The following is a 22,994-nucleotide window of genomic DNA, read 5'->3' as shown; positions in this document are numbered from 1 at the left end:
GCCCGCCCGCTGGCATTAAAATACTTACCCAGCTCCCTCGAAGCTTCCTCTCAGCGTCGCAGCTCTTCCTGTATGACCGGTCACGTGGTGCCACTTATTACAGTGATGAATATGTGGCTCCACCCCTCTGGGATTAGTCTACAAACATCAATTGTCTTTTTTGTAAACTTTTTACTAACTTTGCAACCCTTTTTTTTGGTTGTTAACCCCATATTTTTGCCATATGGTTTTGAGAAGCCTTTTTTATGGGTTGCTTTATACCAAGGATCCACAACAAAGTGGAAATGTTTTGAAAACACAACATTAACATGGTAGCCAGCTACCAAAACAAAACACAAAAAACAAAACTAAATTACAGATCCCTGTAAGTTGGTGGGGGAGATGTTGGCAGCTCTGGGTCCTGGTCTGGTGGCCTTTGTTGGGCCGATGGCAGTTCATCCTGTGAGGATGCAGTGGCTTGCGGCCCAGAATACTGGCCTTGTCCATATTGGCCAGATGTGTGTTGACCAAAAGCCATTTGGCTCTGGGCATCATGCTGAGGTACAGATTGCCTTGCATCATACCCCAACCCAAAATGGCCATGTTGTCCAAACCCAGGTTGGGACCAGCCAACATCACTGTGTCTGGAGAAGTGGCCATATTGGGATTGGGGGTTGAAGCCTGCCATTTGGTACTCTAATGGCCTTTGTAGATTTTGGGATGGGAGGGGTTGAAGGGGAGGCATACGTGGAGTAGGTGCAGCAAATCCTGATTGATTTGGCTCCTGTTGAGGGAATTGAAGGCGCAAGAGGTTTGTTTGGCCAAGCTGCCTTCGCTCCAGGTATTCAAAAACCTCATAGGGGTTATTTGGAGGGGTGCTTAAATCAATCAGGATTTGCATACACCCTCTGACACGTAGCCTCACCTCACGGGGAAGGGGTCTAAGGTATCGGGCAAGGCTGCGGGCAAAGGCCTCCTCGCCATCATCTGTGGCTGCCCTGGCCAAATAGTTGAGGACCCCAGCATCAACTTCACTTCTTCTGCCTTCAAGCTCTCTCCTTCGCCGGGATCTCCGTAAAGGCCCAGCTGCCTGTGGGGATGACACCAGTGGGCCTGTAGGGCTGCTGCTGTGCCCATGTTCCACAGGCCTTGGTACATGTGCTGCTGAGGGTGATGGTGCAGCATCTTCATCACTTGCTGCTGCCTGCAGTGATGATGCTGCTGATGGGTCCTCAATGATGGATCCTGATGCAGCCACAGATGGTCCTGCAACCTCTTCCTCCACACTTACAGGATCAATGATAGGGTCTGATTCTGATCCGGTTTCCCTCTCTGTGAGGTTTGACTGTGTTCTGTAAAGAAAACAATAAAATAAAATTTTTATTTTGACATTGTTTAATTAGACATCGGTGTGCAATATTAAAATAAAACAAAAAAAAAAAAAACACAACATCTCCTTCTCTACTCCCCTATTATCTCATATTCACACAAGAATATCCAAGATTTGTCTTGTAGAGCCCCACAAATGTAACAAACACTATCACGACACATCATAATGTGGCATACCATTTCAAGCTACACAAAAACCAGGCACAACCACCTCTTCAAACAATAAGATACCATGCAGTAACAACCCATACCACAAAACACTGCCTGAACATCTCTAAACTCGCATACTACATTCTCACCCATCCCTTGTTGAATCTTGGGATGCTTGGCGGCCAGGGTCCTCTCTCCTCCAGGACACTTTTGGAATTTATGCTTGTTTACATTTTTGTTGGCACTATATTGACACATCCTTACATGGAACTTGCAATGTCATAACCCTAATCCACAAAAAAAATAAAAATTTAGTTACATTACAAATGTCTAGAGTGGTTTGTACTTACTGCCTAAGATCCATACTGGCATCCAAAAAGGAAAGACGGTCGTAATATATATACTTCCTCTTCTTCAGTGGGGCTGCTGACCCACTCCTAGCCCGCTGCTGTCTTTCCCGCCGGTATTGGTCCCGGATGCTGCGCCATCTTGTCATAACATCATCCACTGCAATTACAAGGGCACAAATAATGTTCTATATCATTCTGAACATAGCTTAGTCCAGTTGTCAGACATATTTGTATTGTTAAAGCAAAAAGTGGCTATAGCACAATAATTTCCATGGTGAGTCAGATGATAAAGGGGTTACATGCAGAGGTCTATATATCGCCCACAGTTAAGAACTTGACAGTATCAGACTGGTAGAGAGGGGAGAGAACCCTGTTCTTGCAAACATACATTAGGTAAGATATGCTAGGATAGGAAAGGAAAATGACTTGTGCTATAATGAGAATAATGCTCAAAAATATCTAAAAATAAGACAAGGGACAACAACCCTCTGGACTGGGTATGAGGCCAAGAAAATATTTAGCAGGGCAAGATCAACATGAACTATGTCCAGAAACACTTTGGCATGTTCCTCAGCTTTAGAAAATGACAAATAAGGCCATAAATGACATATAAAGATAAAAATGATTGCTCAAGTAATCATGTAGGGAAAGCATCTTTTAAAGTTAAATCTTGTGAATACATGAGTGTACTTACATAGACTTGTCTGCTCCGCACGTGGCCGTTGGGCATAATCAGGGAATAGTAGCCCACAGATGGCCCTCCAAGCTGCCTCTTTCCTGGCCCGGTTGGAGTAGTTGGGATCCCTCTGGTCCCATATTTCAGGCCTTTCTTGGACCAGGATGAGGAGCATATCAACATTGATGATGTTTGCCATGCTGCTTGGAACTCTGTGGAGGCGAGCACCAGACTTCCGGGATGTCTGTGTGGCTTTTTGAGCTAATTAGCATGTCTGAGTTTCATGATTGAGGGCTTGGCTCAATTCCTTGCACCTGGCGATGTCTGGAGATGTCTGGCGTATTTTACGCAAGTCACACTGTTGGTCCGTGTGTAATCCGTATATTTCTCGCCCCCATAGACTTTCATTGGCGATTTTTTTGCGCAATACGGTGACAAACGCAGCATGCTGCGATTTTCTACGGCCGTAGAAGACCGTATAATACGGAACCGTAAAATACGGCAGATAGAAGCTAGGCCATAGAGATGCATTGTACCGTGTGCAATCCGTATTTTCTGCACCTCTCTTACGTCCGTAAAACTCGCGAGTGTGAGGCCGGCCTTAGTTTATGTTACAGATTAACTCACAGAAAAACTAATGGGCATTGATTGCACATATCCTGCGCTTAACCACCCGACTTCTGGAAATCAACTTCCCTTTTGAACCAACTACTCTTCCTTTTTTTGTGACTTTAATATTAGAATCCTGCAAGAATTACCATCTTTGTGTTCATCTATATATGAACCCCAAAATGTTACCAATAGAAGCTTTCACTCAATGAAATCAAAATAAGCCCTCACACACTTTTTTATGTTCTTCTTTATATATAATTTTAATTTTAAATATATATATATTTTTATATAATATATACAGTATATATATGAATCCAAAAACAGGAGCAGCACACCGTTGTTTGTGAAATAAGAGCTATTTTATTCAGCCCATGACAGCGACGTTTCGGTGCAAAGAATTGAACCTTTTTCAAGCAGTGTACAAGTGCAAAATGCTGAGTATTTAAAGGTTATACATAATTAAAGTGTTTAACAATAATCATATATCAAAGCGCATAGCCCTTCATTACAATGAGTATACATAAAGTGCAAAATATTGTCCAAATGGATATAAATCTCATAAAAGGCAGTACAGTGATAACAATATAAAAAGCTTCATACAGTGAGTATTATTGCGCTAATTGACAATAAGTGTACAGGTTTATTTCATTAGAATTAATAGTTGATCAGCTCCATGGCTTACCCCATATGACACATGATGATACACGCGCCCATCGGCGTCCTATAGTTTTGAGTGCGCATGTCAGGCAGAGAGTAGTTCAATGTGAAAATGAAAGCGCTTCCTTGCACATGCGCAGTGACAATCTCAACAGTTCAAGCACCATTTTAATTACTGTCAAAAAAAAGAACAACATGCACATGTCAAGCGAAAATATTCCACGCATGCGCAATGACAGACATAAAAAACATAACGCTATCTTGATCAAAAACAAGTAGGTACTTCGCATATTAGTGGGACATGAAATCAAAGCAACTATAGAGCAAAGTGATAAAGAAGAGCAATTTTAATAAAAAACAGTTGCGTATAAATGCTAATCGCTTCAACCATAACAAAGAAATAGTATTAGAGGTACCCCATAATAGTGGATGAATATAGGTGGCAATGGGTGTACCCAAATTGGTGAGAACACCCCCATTAGCTGTGGCTGGTAACTAACCACAGGAAAATGGGGGAAACACAAACCCCATGTAGGATCCGCACCTCAACCACAAATTTCTATTGGGTACAAACCTCCCCTGATGTCACCAATTCATTAAGAGCCACAAGAAAGGGGAGTGTGACATCTTATTTCATTGCTGTAGATGCTTCATAGAAAACAATGTCTCAAAAGACAATGAGAGTTCCTATTGAATATTAGGGAATTCTTGTAGATTTTAATAATGGGGCACATCATGGAACATGATTCAAAGAAATCTGTAAGACAAGACCAAAAAAAAAACATTAAAAAACATGCAAAAAAAGGGGAAGGGGAGGATAGGATGAAGATCTTCCCTGGGACAAGGAGTGCCAAAAATAAAGCACAACTTCAGAGGACTACTTGTAGCTTAAATTTTGCATTTAAACCATATGGTTTCAGTGTATTTAATCTTCTTATATATATATATATATATATAATTGTCTAAGGGTCACTTCCGTCTGTCTGTCTGTCCTTCTGTCATGGTTATTCATTCGCTGATTGGTCTCTCCAGCTGCCTGTCATGGCTGCCGTGACCAATCAGCGACGGGCACAGTCCGGAAGAAAATGGCCACTCCTTACTCCCCGTAGTCAGTGCCTGTCGCCCGCATAGTCCCCTCCGGTCGCCGCTAACACAGGGTTAATGCCGGCGGTAACGGACCGCGTTAGGCCGTGGGTAACGCACTCCGTTACTGCCGCTATTAACCCTGTGTGTCCCCAACTTTTTACTATTGACGCTGCCGATGCGTCATCATCAATAGTAAAAAATGTAATGTTAAAAATAATTTAAAAAAAACAAAAACCTGCTATACTCACCCTCCGTTGCAGCTCGCGCCGGCCGCCATCTTCCGTTGCAGGTTCCGGTGGCAGAAGGACCTGCCATGACGTCACGGTCATGTGACCGCGACATCATCACAGGCCCTGCGTGACTGCGCGACAAGGACCTGCCATGATGTCATGGTCATGTGACCGCAACGTCATCACAGGCCCTGCGCGCCTGCGCTACAAAGACCTGCCATGACGTCACGATCATGTGACCGTGACGTCATTACAGGTTCTGCGCTAATACCAACCCTGGGACCGGAACCTGCCGTGAACTACAAGGGCTCCCTCGGAAAGGTGAGTAAATGTTTATTTTTTATTTTTTCAACTGTGACAAACCCGGCTGGACAATATACTACGTAGCTGGGCAATATACTACGTGACTGGTCAATATACTACGTGGCTCTGTTCTGTATACTACTTCGCTGTGCAATATACTACGTGGCTGGCCAATATACTACGTCACTGGGCAATATACTACGTGGCTCTGTGCTGTATACTACGTCACTGGGCAATATACTACGTAACTGGGCAATATACTATGTGTCTCTGTGCCATATACTACTTCGCTGTGCAATATACTATGCGATTTGGCAATATACTACGTAACTGGGCAATATACTACGTGGCTGGACAATATACTACATGGCTCTGTGCTGTATACTACTTTGCTGTGCAATATACTACGTCACTGGGCAATATACTACGTAGCTCTGTACTGTATACTACTTCGCTGTGCAATATACTACGTGGCTGAGCAATATACAACGTGGCTGTGCTATATACTACGTGGCTGGGCAATATACTACGTGGCTGGGCAATATACTACGTGGCTGGGCAATATACTACGTGGCTGTGCTATATACTACGTGGCTGGGCAATATACTACGTGGCTGGGCAATATACTATGTGGGCTGTGCAATATACTACGTGGACATGCATATTCTAGAATACCGGATGCATTAGAATCGGGCCACCATCTAGTCCAAAATAATTCCCTTGTTTTCAACAACTTAATTCGATTACCTCCTCTCCTCAGAAGAGAAATTTGGTCCATGATTTGAAATTTTAGGTTTTTTTCAGTAAAGCCCTTTTCTACAAAATGCTTCGGAACAGGCAGGTCAAGCTTCTTCTTCCTATCCTAATCATGTACCTATGGTGATTCACACGGGTTTTTCGTACCTTCCGGGCTCTAAGAATGTGAAGGCTGATGCCCTGTCAAGGAGTTTTGTGCCTGACTCTCCGGGTGTCTCTGAGCCGGCAGGTATTCTCAAAAAGGGGATAATTTTGTCTGCCATCTCCCCTGATTTGCGGCGGGTGCTGCAAAAATTTCAGGCTGATAGACCTGACCGTTGCCCAGCAGAGAAACTGTTTGTCCCTGATAAATGGACTAATAGAGTTATATCTGAGCTTCATTGTTCGGTGTTGGCTGGGCATCCTGGAATCTTTGGTACCAGAGATTTGGTGGCTAGATCCTTTTGGTGGCCGTCTTTGTCATGGGATGTGCGTTCTTTTGTGCAGTCCTGTGGGACTTGTGCTCGGGCTAAGCCCTGCTGTTCTCGTTCTAGTGGGTTGCTTTTGCCCTTGCCGGTCCCGAAGAGGCCCTGGACGCATATTTCTATGGATTTTATTTCGGATCTCCCCGTCTCTCAAAAGATGTCAGTCATTTGGGTCATTTGTGATCGCTTTTCTAAGATGGTCCATTTGGTACCCTTGTCTAAATTGCCTTCCTCCTCTGATTTGGTGCCATTGTTTTTCCAGCATGTGGTTCGTTTACATGGCATCCCGGAGAACATCGTTTCGGACAGAGGTTCCCAGTTTGTTTCGAGGTTTTGGCGATCCTTTTGTGCTAGGATGGGCATTGATTTGTCTTTTTCCTCGGCTTTCCATCCTCAGACAAATGGCCAAACCGAACGAACTAATCAGACTTTGGAAACATATCTGAGATGCTTTGTTTCTGCTGATCAGGATGATTGGGTGTCCTTTTTGCCGTTGGCTGAGTTTGCCCTTAATAATCGGGCCAGCTCGGCTACTTTGGTTTCGCCGTTTTTCTGCAATTCTGGTTTCCATCCTCGTTTCTCTTCAGGGCAGGTTGAGTCTTCGGACTGTCCTGGTGTAGATACTGTGGTGGATAGGTTGCAGCAGATTTGGACTCATGTGGTGGACAATTTGACATTGTCCCAGGAGAAGGCTCAACGTTTCGCTAACCGCCGGCGCTGTGTGGGTCCCCGACTTCGTGTTGGGGATTTACTTCGGTTGTCGTCTCGTTATGTTCCTATGAAGGTTTCCTCTCCTAAGTTTAAGCCTCGTTTCATTGGTCCGTATAAAATTTCTGAGGTTATCAATCCTGTGTCATTTCGTTTGGCCCTTCCAGATTCTTTTGCCATCCATAATGTGTTCCATAGCTCGTTATTGCGGAGATACGTGGCGCCTGTGGTTCCATCCGTTGACCCTCCTGCTCCGGTGTTGGTTGAGGGGGAGTTGGAGTATGTGGTGGAGAAGATTTTGGATTCTCGTATTTCGAGACGGAAACTCCAGTACTTGGTCAAGTGGAAGGGTTATGGTCAGGAGAATAATTCCTGGGATTTTGCCTCTGATGTTCATGCGGCCGATCTGGTTCGTGCCTTTCATTTGGCTCATCCTGGTCGGCCTGGGGGCTCTTGTGAGGGTTCGGTGACCCCTCCTCAAGGGCGGGGTACTGTTGTGAATTCTGTTGTCAGGCTCCCTCCTGTGGTCATGAATGGTACTTCAGCTGGTTTTGTCCATGGACTTTCTCTGGTGCCTGTGGGTGTTTCTGAGTTTCCTTCCACAGGTGACGAGGCTAATTCGTTACTGGGCTGCTCTATTTAACTCCACTTAGATCTTTGCCCCATGCCAGCTGTCAATGTTGTACTATGGCTCTAGTTCGCTCTTGGATCGTTCTGAGTTTCTGTTGCTCCAGCAGAAGCTAAGTTCCTCTGTGCTATTTTGCTTGTTTGCTATTTTTTCTGTCCAGCTTGCTTTTGTCAATATTGCCTTGCTTGCTGGAAGCTCTGGGACGCAGAGGGGCGCCTCCCGCACCGTGAGTCGGTGCGGAAGGTATTTTTCCCTGCACTCTGCGTGGTCTTTTGTAGGTTTTTGTGCTGACCGCAAAGTAACCTTTTCTATCCTCGGTCTGTTCAGTAAGTCGGGTCTCACTTTGCTAAATCTATTTTATCTCTGTGTTTGTATTTTCGTCTTTACTCACAGTTATTATATGTGGGGGGCTGCCTTTTCCTTTGGGGAATTTCTCTGAGGCAAGGTAGGCTTTATTTTTCTATCTTCAGGGCTAGCTAGTTTCTTAGGCTGTGCCGAGTTGCATAGGGAGCGTTAGGCGCAATCCACGGCTATTTCTAGTGTGTTTTGATAGGTTTAGGGATTGCGGTCAGCAGAGTTCCCACGTTCCAGAGCTCATCCTTATTATCTGTAATAATCAGGTCCATTATTTGTCCAAACCACTGGATCATAACAAGCAGCTAACGAATTAACCTCGTCACCTGTGAAACTCAGAAACACCCACCAGAGGAAGTCCATGGACAGAACCAGCTGAAGTACCATTCATGACCACAGGAGGGAGCCCGACAACAGAATTCACAACAGGTGCCAGAGTGCTAGAGGGAGGCCAAAGAGTAGGAGGTTGCAGTAGTCAAGGTGGGAGATGATAAGGGCATGCACTAGCGTTTTTGTGGTTTAGTTGTCTAGGAATGTATGGATACGGAAAATATTTTTGAGTTTGAGACAGCAGGCGGAGGTAAGGGCTTGGATATGTGGCTTGAAAGAGAGTGCAGAGTCGTAGGATCACCCCGAGGCACTGAGCATGCAGGACTGGGGAAAGTGAGCAGCCATTGACATTGATGGATAGGTCTGGTGGAGAGGTAGAGTCAGATGGGGGAAAGATGATGAATTCTGTTTTGTCCATGTTCAGTTTTAGAAAGCGAGCAGAAAAGAAGGATGAGATAGCAGGCAGATGGTGTGGGATTTAGGTGAGTAAGGAGGTGAGGTCAGGTCCGGATAGGTAGATCTGTATGTCATCAGCGTAGAGTTGATACTGCAAACCGTGGGATTCTATGAGCTGTCCCAGGCCGAAGGTGTAGATGGAGAAGAGTAGGGGTCCCAGAACTGAGCCTTGAGGGACACCGACAGACAAGGGGCGAGGTGAGGAGGTGGTGTGGGGGAGGAAGAACTGAACGTTCGGTCTGTTAGATATGACGAGATCCAAGATAGGGCCAAGCCTGTGATGCCAAGAGATAATAGAACCTGTAGCAGGAGGGAATGGTCCACAGTGTCAAAGGCAGAAGACAGGTCCAGGAGAAGGAGGACAGAGTAGTGACGCTTGTACTTGGCTGTTTTTAGGTCTTTTGTGACTTTAGTTAGTGCAGTTTCAGTTGAGTGATGGGGTCGGAAGCCAGATTGTAACAGGTCAAACAGGGAGCAGGAGTAGAGGTGGGAGGGCAGTTCAAGATGGACATGCTGTTACAGTAGTGTTGAGGCATAAGGGAGAAGAAATATTGCGCGATAGCTAGACACAGAATATAACTCCAAGTAAATCAAACTTCTGTGAAATCAAACTGTCCACTTAGGAAGCAACACTGTTTGACAATCAATTTCACATGCAGTTGTGCAAATGGAATAGACAACAGATGGAAATTATTGGCAATTATCAAGACACACTTAACAAAGGAGTGGTTCTGCAGGTGGGGACCACAGACCACATCTCAGTATCAATGCTTTCTGGCTGATGTTTTGGTCACTTTTGAATGTGGGTTGTGCTTTCACACTCATGGTAGCATGAGACGGACTCTACAACTCATACAAGTGGCTCAGGTAGTGCAGCTCATCCAGGATGGCACATCAATGCGAGCTGTGGCAAGAAGGTTTGCTGTGTCTGTCAGCATAGTGTCCAGAGGCTGGAGGCGCTGCCAGGAGACAGCCCAGTACACCAGGAGATGTGCATGGGGCCATAGGTGGGCAACAACCCAGCGGCAGGACCTCTACCTCAGCCTTTGTGCAAGGAAGAACAGGAGGAGCACTGCCAGAGCCCTGCAAAATGACTTCCAGCAGGCCACAAATGTGCATGTATCTGCAGAAACGGTTAGAAACCGACTCCATGAGGATGGTCTGAGTGCCCGATGTCCACAGATAAGGGTTGTGCTCACAGCCCAACACCATGCAGGATGCTTGGCATTTGCCACAGAACACCAGGATTGGCAAATTTGCCACTGGCACCCTGTGCTCTCCACAGATTCACACTGAGCACACGTGACAGACGTGACAGAGTCTGGAGACACCGTGGAGAGCGATCTGCTGCCTGTAACATCCTTCTGCATGACCAGTTTGGCAGTGGGTCAGTAATGGTGTGGGGTGGCATTTCTTTGGAGGGCCACACAGCCCTCCACGTGCTCGCCAGAGGTAGCCTGACTGAAATTAGGTACCGAGATGAGATCCTCAGACCCCTTGTGAGACCATATGCTGGTGCGGTTAGCCCTAAGTTTCTCCTAATGCAGGACAATGCCAGACCTCATGTGTCAGCAGTTCCTGCAAGATGAACGCATTGAAGCTATGGACTGGTGCTCCCATTCCCCAGACCTGAATCCAATTGAACACATCTGGGACATCATGTCTCGCACCACCCACCAATGTCACGTTGCACCACAGACTGTCCAGGATTTGGCGGATGCTTTAGTCTGAGAGATCTCTAAGGAAACCATCCGCCGCCTCATCCGGAGCATGCACAGGCGTTGTAGGGAGGTCATACAGGCACGTGGAGGCCACTGCTGGGCATAATTTCCTTGTCTTGAGGCATTTACACTGAAGTTGGATCAGCCTGTTACTTCATTTTCCACTTTGACTGTGAGCATCATTCCAACTCCAGACCTCCATAGGATATTAGTTGTGATTTACATTGATCATTTTTAGGTTTTATTGTTCTCAACACATTCCACTATGTAATGAATAAAGATTTATCACTGGAATATTTCAGTCAGTGAAATCTAGGATGTGGGATGTTAGTGTCCCCTTTAATTTTTTTGAGCAGTGTATATATATATATATATATATATATATATGTATATATATATATACATATATTAATAATTGGGTTTCACTTTAATATATAAAACTATATGTCACAAATCCCTCTCTCCGCGCTGCCGCTAATTCATCACATATCCGCTCTCAGCACGTGACTTGGGTTTGTGCCTGGAAGAGTTAATCTATCTCCCCTCTCTCAGTCCAGCATTCAACCTCTGTACTACACTGTAATGGGAGCATAAATCACACACCAACCCAGGCCACACACCCGCTCACACACCCTGCCACCACTCACCGAAAGATGGGCGATGAGTCCCGGAAATATTACTAATACTGTCTACCACTGATAAGGCTCACACACCTTAGGCTATGGATTCTTTAGAAAATACAAGGTTCAACTGTTAAAGTTTTATGCGTTAATACAAAAAGGTTCAGTGATTATAGTAAAGAAAATACACAAAAATATGGTAATAAAAAGACATACAACTATGCCAAACAGTATAAAATAAACAGGAGAAAACATACAGAAATAGCTAACTTGTAGTCTGCTTCTGCTCCCTGAGGGTGGGATGAAGATAAACTGAATCACATCAGCTTCTCAGGCTGCCCTCACGTGTGAACAATTTTGAATGTGTACAAGCCAAATTTATAGAGTTACCCTGTAAGTCAGATTTCTAGACCAGCCCCTCAAGTTGATATTCTAATTGCTTGTTTTTGATTGAACCAACGGCCGCGCCCCAATGAATATATTATTTTCTCTGAGATTCTTTGTGTAAAGCTTCCCACAGATAGATAGTGTCAGGCTGTAATTGACATCTCTCTTCAAAGAGCTAGGAGGTGTTAAATGTTCCCTTTCTTCTTGGTTCCCAACATGAGCCCCTGGTGAGATAGGAGACAACAGACTGCCTTCTCAAGAAAATACATATTAACACCTGGGTGAGACCTGCAGCCTTCAGGACAGATGTTCAATTATTACAAGTCACACAATAAACCTATACATAGTTAACTGCACACATATATACCTATTAATATTTCACTATGCTATATTTATACATTTTCTTTGTATGCTGAACACCTCCCAAAAAAAGAAAAGAAAAATCATTGCAAGAATTATTGTTTACTTCTTCATCCCTCCTGTAAATAGAATTAAACAAGTGATAGAAAAGCCTTGCGTACCCAAAATACAGCCAATGAAAACTAGCTCGGTTGACAGAAAAGTGTTATGACGTTTTTTGCATTTCTTCTCAGAAAGAGGTAATAACAGTTAAGCATTAGGTTATATGTGCCCCAAATAGATAGCACTGTCAAATGCATTTCAACCCTCATAAAATAAATCATCATACGCCTATGTTGATGGAAAAAAGGCTCCTGTAATGCAGAAATAAAAAAAATTACACCACATGTGATCATTAATGCCATATTAGGTCCTTAACCACTTAACGACCAGAGGTATTTTTGGTTTTGCATTTTCATTTCTTGCTCCCCTTCTTCCCAGAGCCATAATTTTTTATTTTTTTTAGTCAAAATGGCCATATGAGTGCTTGCTTTTTTGAGGGACAACTTGTACTTTTGAATTACACGATTGGTTCTACCATGTCGTGTACTAGAAAACGGGAAAAATATTCCAAGTGTGGTGAAATTGCAAAAAAAGTGCAATCCCACCCTTGTTATTTGTTTTGCTTTCATACGAGATTCAATAAATGCTAAAACTGAGCTGCCTTTATGATTCTACAGGCCAATATGAGTCCATAGATACCAAACATGTCTAGGTTCTTTTTTATAAAAGTGGTGAAAAAAAATTGCAAACTATGCTAAAAAAAAAAAAAAAAAATTGCGCCATTTTGCAATACCCGTAGCGTCTCCATTTTTTGTGATCTCGGGTTGGATGAGGGCTTATTTTTTGTGCACTGAGCTGACGTTTTTATTGATACCATTTTGGTGTAGATACGATCTTTTGATCGCCCGTTATTGCATTTTATTTCAATGACGCGGCGACCAAAAAAAGCCTAACTTTTTTTGCTACGCCATTAACCAAGCGAACAGGTTAATCTCTTTTTCTGGATAGATTGGGCGATTCTGAACTCGGTGATACCAATTATGTGTATGTTTAAGTTTTTTTTTTATTGTTTTATTTTGAATGGGGTGAAAGGTGGATGATTTGATCTTTTATTTATTTTTTTATGTTTTTAAAAACATTTTTTTTTACTTTTGGCATGCTTCAATAGTCTCCATGGGAGACTAGAAGCTGCCATAACTCGATCGACTCTGCTACATACAGGCGATGATCAGATCATCTGTATGTAGCAAAATTACTCACTTGTTATGAGTGCTGTCCAGTGGGCGGCGCTCATAGCAATACGGCAGTGACAACCATAGAGGTCTCCAGAAGACCTCTAGTTGTCATGCCGAACTATCGCTGACCCACAATCACGTGACGGGGTCACCAGTGGGTTAGTGGGTGTGATATCTGGCATGATTGCCGGACGCACATGTTAAATGCTGCTGTCAGCGTTTGACAGCTGCAGTTAGCGGGTTAACAGCCATGTGTATATCGTGACTTCACCCACAGCTGTTCCGGGCGCACATGTCAGCTGTTCAAAAGATGTGGGCTCACCGCCGGAGCCCACATCAAAGGGAAGGTGTCCGACATCGGTGTACTATTACGCCCGATAGCGGAAAGGGGTTAAGATATTAAAAGACTTATATCTTATATATAATGGTGGATGCATCTTTCTGTCTGAAGACATGATGGGCAGCATCTGCTTAGTGTGGTGCTGGAATCAGCCTGTGCGCATATATAGCAGTTATCTGTATGGCAGGCACGTGCGCACTGCTTTATAAAATGCACAGTGTGGTGCCCGAGTCACCGTGTGCACATACTGCATTACAGTGCCATTTTATTAAAAACACTGGGTATGCAAATGCACAGATACGTGTCTTCAACAAAATAGCACCGGATATTTCATGCGTTGACTCAGGCACCATTTTATTGAAGAATTCTACTACAACGTCAATATAGCAGTGTGCACGCTCCTGCCATCACCATTATGCCTATGTCCAGCACATGCGCACTGCTATGTTGACGTTTTAGTACATTACTTCAACAATATGGCGCTAAAGTCAGCACATGTGCATATCGTTATTTCCGACACCATGTTATTGAAGATGCTGTATTTGCAAATTTGCAGCCACAGTGTCTTCAAGAAAATAGTGCCGGATAGTGACATATGTGCAAATGCTGACTCTTGTGCCATTTTATTGAAGAATTTCTTCTACAATATCAACATAGCTGTACACACATGCCGGCCATCACCATTATCCCTATGTCAGGCCAGTACGCACTGCTATGTTGACGTTGTAGTACATTACTTCAGTAAAATGGCACTGGAGTCAGCACATTGCATACGGCAATTTCTGGTGCCCTTATGTTGAAGACAATGTAAATATGTACCAATAAAAATACTCAACAACCGGGAGTAGAATGGGTTCAATAGCTGGTAATGTAGCAGAACACTCAAACTACCAAGGTTCAAAAAATGGTAGAGACACTAAAGCATACAGAGCAACATATTCAGAACAGCTAAGTTGCGGTATTCTGAGAAAGTTAGATAGAGTCATAGTTCTCATTCATACAATTCAAAAAAAGAGATTAAAAAGTAAAAAAGCAATAAACTTCCCTGTGGTGAAATATGTAGAGGTTTCTATGTGTGACCAGCAGTAGTTTAACCCCTTAATCCCATATGGCATACTATCCCGTTGAGGTGACCTGGGACTTAATTACCAGGGATGGGATAGTACGTTATAGGCGATCGGCCGCGCTCATGGGGGGAGCGCGGACGATCGCCTCAGGGTGTCAGCTGATTATTACAGAACATGATCTGGCACATGATAGCAGCGTTCTGGTGCCAAAGAGAAGCATCGCGCAGGGAGGAGGCTCCCTGCGTGCTCCCTTGAGACCCTCCGAACAACGCGATGTGATCGCGTTGTTCAGAGGGTCTCCTACGTCCTCCTCCCTGCTGGCCCCGAATCCAAAATGGCAGCGGGCCTCCTTCCGGGTCTTGCAGAGAGGTGGCTTGCAAGCGCCTGCTCAGAGTAGGCGCCAGCAAGCCTGGAGCACTACCTGTCAGATCGCTGATCTGACACAGTGCTTTGCAAAGTGTCACATCAGCGTTCTGACACTATACTGTGATGTCCCACACTGGGACAAAGTAAAAAAGTTAAAAAAAAATTTTTTACATGTGTAAAGAAATAAAATAAATAATAATGAAAAAAATATATTGTTCCAATAAATAAATTTCTTTATCTAAATAATAAAAAAATAATAAAAGTACACATATTTAGTACCGCCGAGTCCGTAACGACCCGACCTATAAAACTGTCCCACTAGTTAACCCCTTCAGTGAACACCGTAAAAAAAAAGAAAACGAGGCAAAAAAACAACGCTTTACTATCATACCCCCGAACAAAAAGTGGAATAACACGCGATCAAAAAGATGGATATAAATAACCATAGTACCGCTGAAAACCTCATCTTGTCCCGCAAAAAGTGAGCTGCCATACAGCATCATCAGCGAAAAAATAAAAAAGTTATAGTCCTCAGACTAAAGAGATTCAAAAATAATTTTTTTAATGTAAAAAAGTTTTTATCGTATAAAAGCGCCAGAACATAAAAAAAGATATAAATGAGGTGTCGCTGTAATGGTACTGACCCAGAGTATAAAACTGACCCGAAAATGGTACCAATAAAAATGTTAACTCCTCCCTCAAAAAACAAGACCTCTCATGACTATGGACCAAAATATGGAAAAAATATAGCTCTCAAAATGTGGAGACTAGAGTTGAGCGACTTTAACTTTTTTTCGGATCGAGTCTTGTTTTGCGAAACCCGACTTTGTCAAAAGTTGGGTCGGGTGAAATCGGCCGATTATTGCGAAAAGTCGGCGGCCGACTAAAACACGAAACCCAATGCAAGTCAATGGGGAATCAAAGTCGGCAGTCAGTGGAGGACAGGAAAACACTTACAGTGCCATTTTAATGCCAAAAACATCAATTTTTATTACTTAAGCTTGTCATTTTTAATTTACTTTATAATATTAGTTAGGCATTGAAAACTGGGGGTCATTTGGCTGAAGTTGTGGGGGGGGTAGGGCTGGCTCAAGATTTTTGTGGGCCCAAAACACGCGGAATACGTCACGGCGGTGGAGCAGGGAGAGGTAAGTATTTCAACTTTGCAAGTGCTGTGATCCAGAGCAAGCAGGGGGGGCCCACTTGTTGGCACTGGCACAGGGCCCCTCATAGTACGGTGGTGTGTTTGATGGTGGGTGGCGCCTCCCACTGGCAGAGACACTTTTGCGTACTATGAGGAGCCCTGTGCCAGTGACGTCGCCAAGAAGTATGCCCCCCCACCTGATGAAGGAACCCGCACTTTCATCTGCACCTTCCTCTTTGCCCCCGTGTAAGGTGGTATAGTATGCGGGAAGGGGAACCTGACTTTCAGAAGGGTCATATTCTGGCTGTGTAGAGTGCAAGGGGAATGTAGCGGTCTGGGTCAATGTACCAGCAGACTCGTCTAGCAGTGGCTGGGCAATGGGCAGGATGAGGAGGAAACACAGATATAGGCCCAAATAATAAAGTAGGCTACATGCAGTGCAAAATTGGTAACAGGACTCAACAGGCGGTATTGCTTTGTTCAGTGGAGGACAACTGTAATGAGTGGCAGACACTGTTAGTAGGCCCAAATAATAAAGTAGGCTATATGCAGTTCAAAATTGGTAACGGGATTAAACAGGCGGCATTGCTTTGCTCAGTGGAGGACAACTGTAATGAGTGGCAGACACAGTTAGTAGGCCCAAATACTAAAGTAGGCTAAATGCAGTTCAAAATTGGTAAAAGGTCTAAACAGCCAGCATTGCTTTGTTCAGTGGAGGACAACTGTAATGAGTGGCAGACACAGTTAGTAGGCCCAAATACTAAAGTAGGCTAAATGCAGTTCAAAATTGGTAACAGGACTAAACATTCGGCATTGCTTTGTTCAGTGGAGGACAACTGTAATGAGTGGCAGACACAGTTAGTAGGCCCAAATAATAAAGTAGGCTAAATGCAGTTCAAAATTGGTAACAGGACTAAACATGCGGCATTGCTTTGTTCAGTGGAGGACAACTGTAATGAGTGGCAGACACAGTTAGTTGGCCCAAATACTAACATAGGCTAAATGCAGATCAAAATTGGTAACAGGACTAAACGGGCGGCATTGCTTTGTTCAGTGGAGGACAACTGTAATGAGTGGCAGACACAGTTAGTAGGCCCAAACAGTAGGCTAAATGAAGTTCAAAATTGGTAACAGGACTAAACGGGCGGCATTGCTTTGTTCAGTGGGAGACAACTGTAATGAGTGGCAGACACAGTTAGTAGGTCCAAATACTAAAGTAGGCTAAATGCAGATCAAAATTGGTAACAGGACTAAACGGGCGGCATTGCTTTGTTCAGTGGGGGACAACTGTAATTAGTGGCAGACACAGTTAGTAGGCCCAAATAATAAAGTAGGCTAAATGTAGTTCAAAATTGGTAACAGGACTAAATGGGCGGCATTTATTTGTTCAGTGGGGGACAACTGTAATGAGTGGCAGACACAGTTAGTAGGCCCAAACACTAAAGTAGGCTAAATGAAGTTCAAAATTGGTAACAGGACTAAACAGGCGGCATTGCTTTGTTCAGTGGAGGACAACTGTAATGAGTGGCAGACACAGTTAGTAGGCCCAAATACTAATGTAGGCTAAATGCAGATCAAAAATGGTAACAGGACTAAACGGGCGGCATTGCTTTGTTCAGTGAAGGACAACTGTAATGAGTGGCAGACACAGTTAGTAGGCCCAAATAATAAAGTAGGCTAAATGTAGTTCAAAATTGGTAACAGGACTAAACGGGCAGCATTGCTTTGTTCAGTGGGGGACAACTGTAATGAGTGGCAGACACAGTTAGTAGGCCCAAATACTAAAGTAAGCTAAATGCAGTTCAAAATTGGTAACATGACTAAAGGAGCGGCAATGCTTTGTTCAGGGGTGGACAACTGTAATGAGTGGCAGACACAGTTAATAGGCCCAAATAATAAAGTAGGCTAAATGCAGTTCAAAATTGGTAACAGGACTAAACAGGTGTCATAGCTAGGTACAGGGGTGGGCTCCTCTGCTGAGTAGCAGACAGTGGTAGTAGGCGCAAAGTATTAACTGGTCTAAATGGAGGCCAGGGCCCCTATATATTTTAACTATCATTTCAACAAATTTGTGTTGGCAGTGCCATTGAAGGATTTAACAGCACAGACTACACAGTGGTGGAGCAGGGAGAGGTAAGTATTGCAAGTGGTAGAGCACTGTTCAAGCTGGGGGGAACACTCTCTTGTGGGCGGTGGTACTGGCACAGGGCCCCTCATATTACGACGGTGTGTCTGACGTTGGTTGTGCACCACCACCTTCAGAGAAACTTCATTGTACTATGAGGGACCCTGTGCCAGTGCCGTCGCCCAAGAGTGGGCACACCCACCTGTCCAGGCAAACGACACTCGCACGGGTGCTTGCTCCAGGTGGTGACCACGGCCCTTTGGGGGGAGTCAGCCCATTTAGGGAGGTATAAAAATGGCCTATGGTGGACATTCAGCAGCTGCAAATGAAGGAATTGGAGAAGTCAGTAAGAGGAGGCCAAAAGCAAGACATTTTTCGGGCAAGCTACGTGTCAGCAGGGCAACGTGGGGCAAAATAATTTGAAATCCATGATTGGTTAATTCTAATGAAGGTTAGATAATCAACATTCTGGGTAGCCAGACGTGTCCTTTTTTTGGTCAGTATTGAACCAGCAGTACTGAAGACTCTTTCTGATAGCACACTAGCAGCAGGGCAAGCAAGCTCCTGTAATGCAACACAATGTAAGTGGTAGAAAGTGGCTGGCTGACATACGACAAACTAACAGGACTGCAGTATATCCACTTTGTGAGAATTTGAATCTCACTTTTTTTTGGGGGGGAGACTGAACCAAAACTCGGGCCCAGTGTAAATAACAACGCAATCTAAGTGGCAAAAAGTGGCTGGCTGACAGCTGACATACGACAAACTAACAAGACTGCAGTATATCCACTTTGTGAGAATTTTAATCTCACTTTTTTGGGGGGAGACTGAACCAAAACTCAGGCCCAGTGTATATAACAACGCAATCTAAGTGGCAGAAAGTGGCTGGCTGACATACGACCAAACTAAGGCTACTTTCATATTAGCATCGGTGCAGGGCCGTTGCCATGCGTCGGCCCAACGTACCGATGCAAACTGCGAAAAAAAGAACAACGTGGGCAGTGGATGCAGTTTTACAACGCATCCGCTGCCCCATTGTAAGGTCCGGGGAGGAGGGGGCGGAGTTAAGGCCGCGCATGTGCGGTTGGAAATGGCAGACTCGATGCACCAAAAAACGTTACATGGAACTTTTTTGTGCCGACGGTCCGCCAAAACACGACGCATCCGTCGCACAATGGATGCGATGTGTGGCGATACGTCGCAATGCGTCGCTTATGAAAGTCTATGGAGAAAAAACGCATCCTGCGGGCAACTTTGCAAGATGCGTTTTTACTCCAAAACGACGCATTGCGACGTGCGTCAAAAAACGCTAGTGTGAAAATAGCCTAATAGGACTGCAGTATATCCACTTTGTGAGAATTTGAATCTCAATTTTTATTTTGGAAGACTGAACCAAAAAATCAGGCCCAGTGTATATAACAACGCAATATAAGTGGCAGAAAGTGGCTGGCTGACATACGACAAACTAACAGGACTGCAGTATATCCACTTTGTGAGAATAAACAAGATAACTGTGCAGAAAGGAGCAACAGGATTTTTGCTTTTAAAAAAGCAGTTGGTTTGCACAGCAGCGTGCAAACAGCAATGCAGCAATCAGGGAGCCTTATAAGGCAGCCTAATAAGCTACGGAGCTGATGCACAAAAATATAGCCTCCACTGTCCCTGCAAAAAAATGGTGGTGTTGGACAGTGGAAATCGCTACAGCACAAGCAGTTTGGGGGTTAATCTTCCCTCCCTAACTATATCCCTTCTTCTGATGAAGCTGCTGCAACCTCTCCCTATGCTAAGATCGGCAGAAGTAAAATGGCGGCCAATGTGCATGCCCTTTTATAGCCCCTGTGACACCGCAGAAAGCAAGCCAATCACTGTCATGCCCTTCTCTAAGATGGTGGGGACCGAAACCTATGTCATCACGCTGCCCACACTCTGCGTCCTCCTTCATTGGCCGAAAAATGGCGCTGAAAGCGTCATACGAAACGTGACTTTTGCGCGCAGATCGCCGACCTCATGACCGATCCCACACTAGGATCGGGTCGGGTTTCTTCAAACCCGAATTTGCCAAAAATCAGCGATTTTTTAATTTGTCCGATCCGTTTCCCTCAACCCTAGTGGAGAGGCAAAAACTATTTTTTTGCAATAAAAAGCGTCTATTAGTGTTTGACAGCTGCCAATTATAAAAATCCACTAAAAAACCCGTTATAAAACTAAATCACCTCCTTATTTAGGGAAAAATAATAAAATTTAAAAAATGTATTTATTTCCATTTTCCCATTAGGGTTAGGGTTAGGGATGGGGCTAAAGTTAGGGTTAGGGTCTGGGCTAAAGTTAGGGTTGGGGCAAAAATTAGGATTAGGACTACAGTTAGGGTTGGGGCTAAAGTTAGGGTTATGGTTGGTGCTAAAGTTAGGATTAGGGTTGAGGCTAAAGTTAGGGTTACGGTTGGGGCTAAAGTTAGGGTAGGGGCTAAAGTTAGGGTTAGGGTTTGGATTACATTTACGGTTGGGATTAGGGTTAGGAGTGTGTCAGGGTTAGGGCTGTGATTAGGGTTATGGTTGGGATTAGGCTTAGGGGTGTGTTGGAGTTAGGGGTGGTTTAGGGTTTGTGATTAGGGTTAGGGGTGTGATTGGGATTAGGGTCAGGGGCATGTTTGGGTTAGGGGTGTGGTTAGGGTTATGGTAAGGGTTGGGATTAGGGTTAGGGGTGTGTTTGGGTTAGGGCTTCAGTTAGAATTGGGGGATTTCCACTGTTTAGGCAGATCAGGGGCTCTCCAAATGCAACATGGCATCCGATCTCAATTCCAGACAATTCTGCGTTAAAAAAGTGAAACAGTGCTTCTTCCCTTCCGAGCTCTCCTGTGCGCCAAACCAGGTATTTACCCCAACATATGGGGTATTAGCGTACTCAGGACAAATTGGACAACAACTTTGGTGTCCAATTTCTCTGGTTAAGCTTGGGAAAATAAAGATTTGTGGGCTAAAAAATCATTTTTGTGGAAATTGCGTGCTCAGGACAAATTGCACAACAACTTTTGGGGTCCAATTTCTCCTGTTACCCTTCAGAAAATACAAAACTGGGGGCTAAAAAATAATTTTTGTGGAAAAAAAAAGAATTTTTATTTTCACGGCTCTGCGTTATAAACTGTAGTGAAACACTTGGGGGTGCAAAGTTCTCACAACACATGCAACACATGTAGATAGGTTCCTTAGGGGGTCTAGTTTCCAAAATAGTGTTACTTGTGGGGGGTTTCAATGTTTAGGCACATCAGGGGCTCTCCAAACACGACATGGTGTCCTATCTCAATTCCAGTCAATTTTGCATTGAAAAGTCAAACGGCGCTCCTTCCCTTCCGAGCTCTGCCATGCACCAAAACAGTGGTTTACCCCCACTTATTGTGTATCAGCGTTCGCAGGACAAGTTGCAAAACAACTTTTAAGGTCCAATTTCTTCTCATACCCTTGGGAAAATAAAAAATTGCGGGCGAAAATATCAGTTTTGTGAAAAAATATGATTTTTTATTTTTATGGCTCTACAGGTCCTTCTCAAAAAATTAGCATATAGTGTTAAATTTCATTATTTACCATAATGTAATGATTACAATTAAACTTTCATATATTATAGATTCATTATCCACCAACTGAAATTTGTCAGGTCTTTTATGGTTTTAATACTGATGATTTTGGCATACAACTCCTGATAACCCAAAAAACCTGTCTCAATAAATTAGCATATCAAGAAAAGGTTCTCTAAACGACCTATTACCCTAATCTTCTGAATCAACTAATTAACTCTAAACACATGCAAAAGATACCTGAGGCTTTTATAAACTCCCTGCCTGGTTCATTACTCAAAACCCCCATCATGGGTAAGACTAGCGACCTGACAGATGTCAAGAAGGCCATCATTGACACCCTCAAGCAAGAGGGTAAGACCCAGAAAGAAATTTCTCAACAAATAGGCTGTTCCCAGAGTGCTGTATCAAGGCACCTCAATGGTAAGTCTGTTGGAAGGAAACAATGTGGCAGAAAACGCTGTACAACGAGAAGAGGAGACCGGACCCTGAGGAAGATTGTGGAGAAGGACCGATTCCAGACCTTGGGGAACCTGAGGAAGCAGTGGACTGAGTCTGGTGTGGAAACATCCAGAGCCACCGTGCACAGGCGTGTGCAGGAAATGGGCTACAGGTGCCGCATTCCCCAGGTAAAGCCACTTTTGAACCATAAACAGCGGCAGAGGCGCCTGACCTGGGCTACAGAGAAGCAGCACTGGACTGTTGCTAAGTGGTCCCAAGTACTTTTTTCTGATGAAAGCAAATTTTGCATGTCATTCGGAAATCAAGGTGCCAGAGTCTGGAGGAAGACTGGGGAGAAGGAAATGCCAAAATGCCTGAAGTCCAGTGTCAAGTACCCACAGTCAGTGATGGTGTGGGGTGCCATGTCAGCTGCTGGTGTTGGTCCACTGT

General features: G+C 44.1%; 1 protein-coding gene across 1 annotated transcript; it reads right to left on the bottom strand.

Moving 5' to 3' along the window:
* Positions 1-184: 184 nt before the first annotated feature.
* On the bottom strand, positions 185-3,020 carry LOC138647895 (uncharacterized). The gene is made up of 3 exons (XM_069737235.1): positions 2,563-3,020; positions 1,869-2,025; positions 185-1,331 (listed from the first exon to the last, which is right to left on the bottom strand). Exons 1-3 carry the CDS (start codon positions 2,741-2,743, stop codon positions 353-355), a joined length of 1,317 nt encoding a protein of 438 aa, XP_069593336.1. The 5' UTR covers positions 2,744-3,020; the 3' UTR covers positions 185-352.
* Positions 3,021-22,994: the final 19,974 nt, after the last annotated feature.

This window comes from Ranitomeya imitator, chromosome 8, assembly GCF_032444005.1.
Source record: "Ranitomeya imitator isolate aRanImi1 chromosome 8, aRanImi1.pri, whole genome shotgun sequence".
In the NCBI taxonomy this organism is placed as follows: Eukaryota; Metazoa; Chordata; class Amphibia; order Anura; family Dendrobatidae; genus Ranitomeya; species Ranitomeya imitator.
Note: the sequence above shows the minus strand (reverse complement) of the source record. Positions and strands in the feature narration are given on the sequence as shown.

What these genes read in the sequence shown, in the direction of transcription:
- LOC138647895 (XM_069737235.1), bottom strand. Translation starts at nt 2,743, where the DNA reads ATGGCAAACATCATCAATGTTGATATGCTCCTCATCCTGGTCCAAGAA. An exon ending in TGCGGAGCAGACAAGTCTAT is followed by an intron (nt 2,026 to 2,562) that starts GTAAGTACACTC and finishes TTGTAATTGCAG; the next exon opens with TGGATGATGTTATGACAAGA. An exon ending in GCCAGTATGGATCTTAGGCA is followed by an intron (nt 1,332 to 1,868) that starts GTAAGTACAAAC and finishes TTTTCTTTACAG; the next exon opens with AACACAGTCAAACCTCACAG.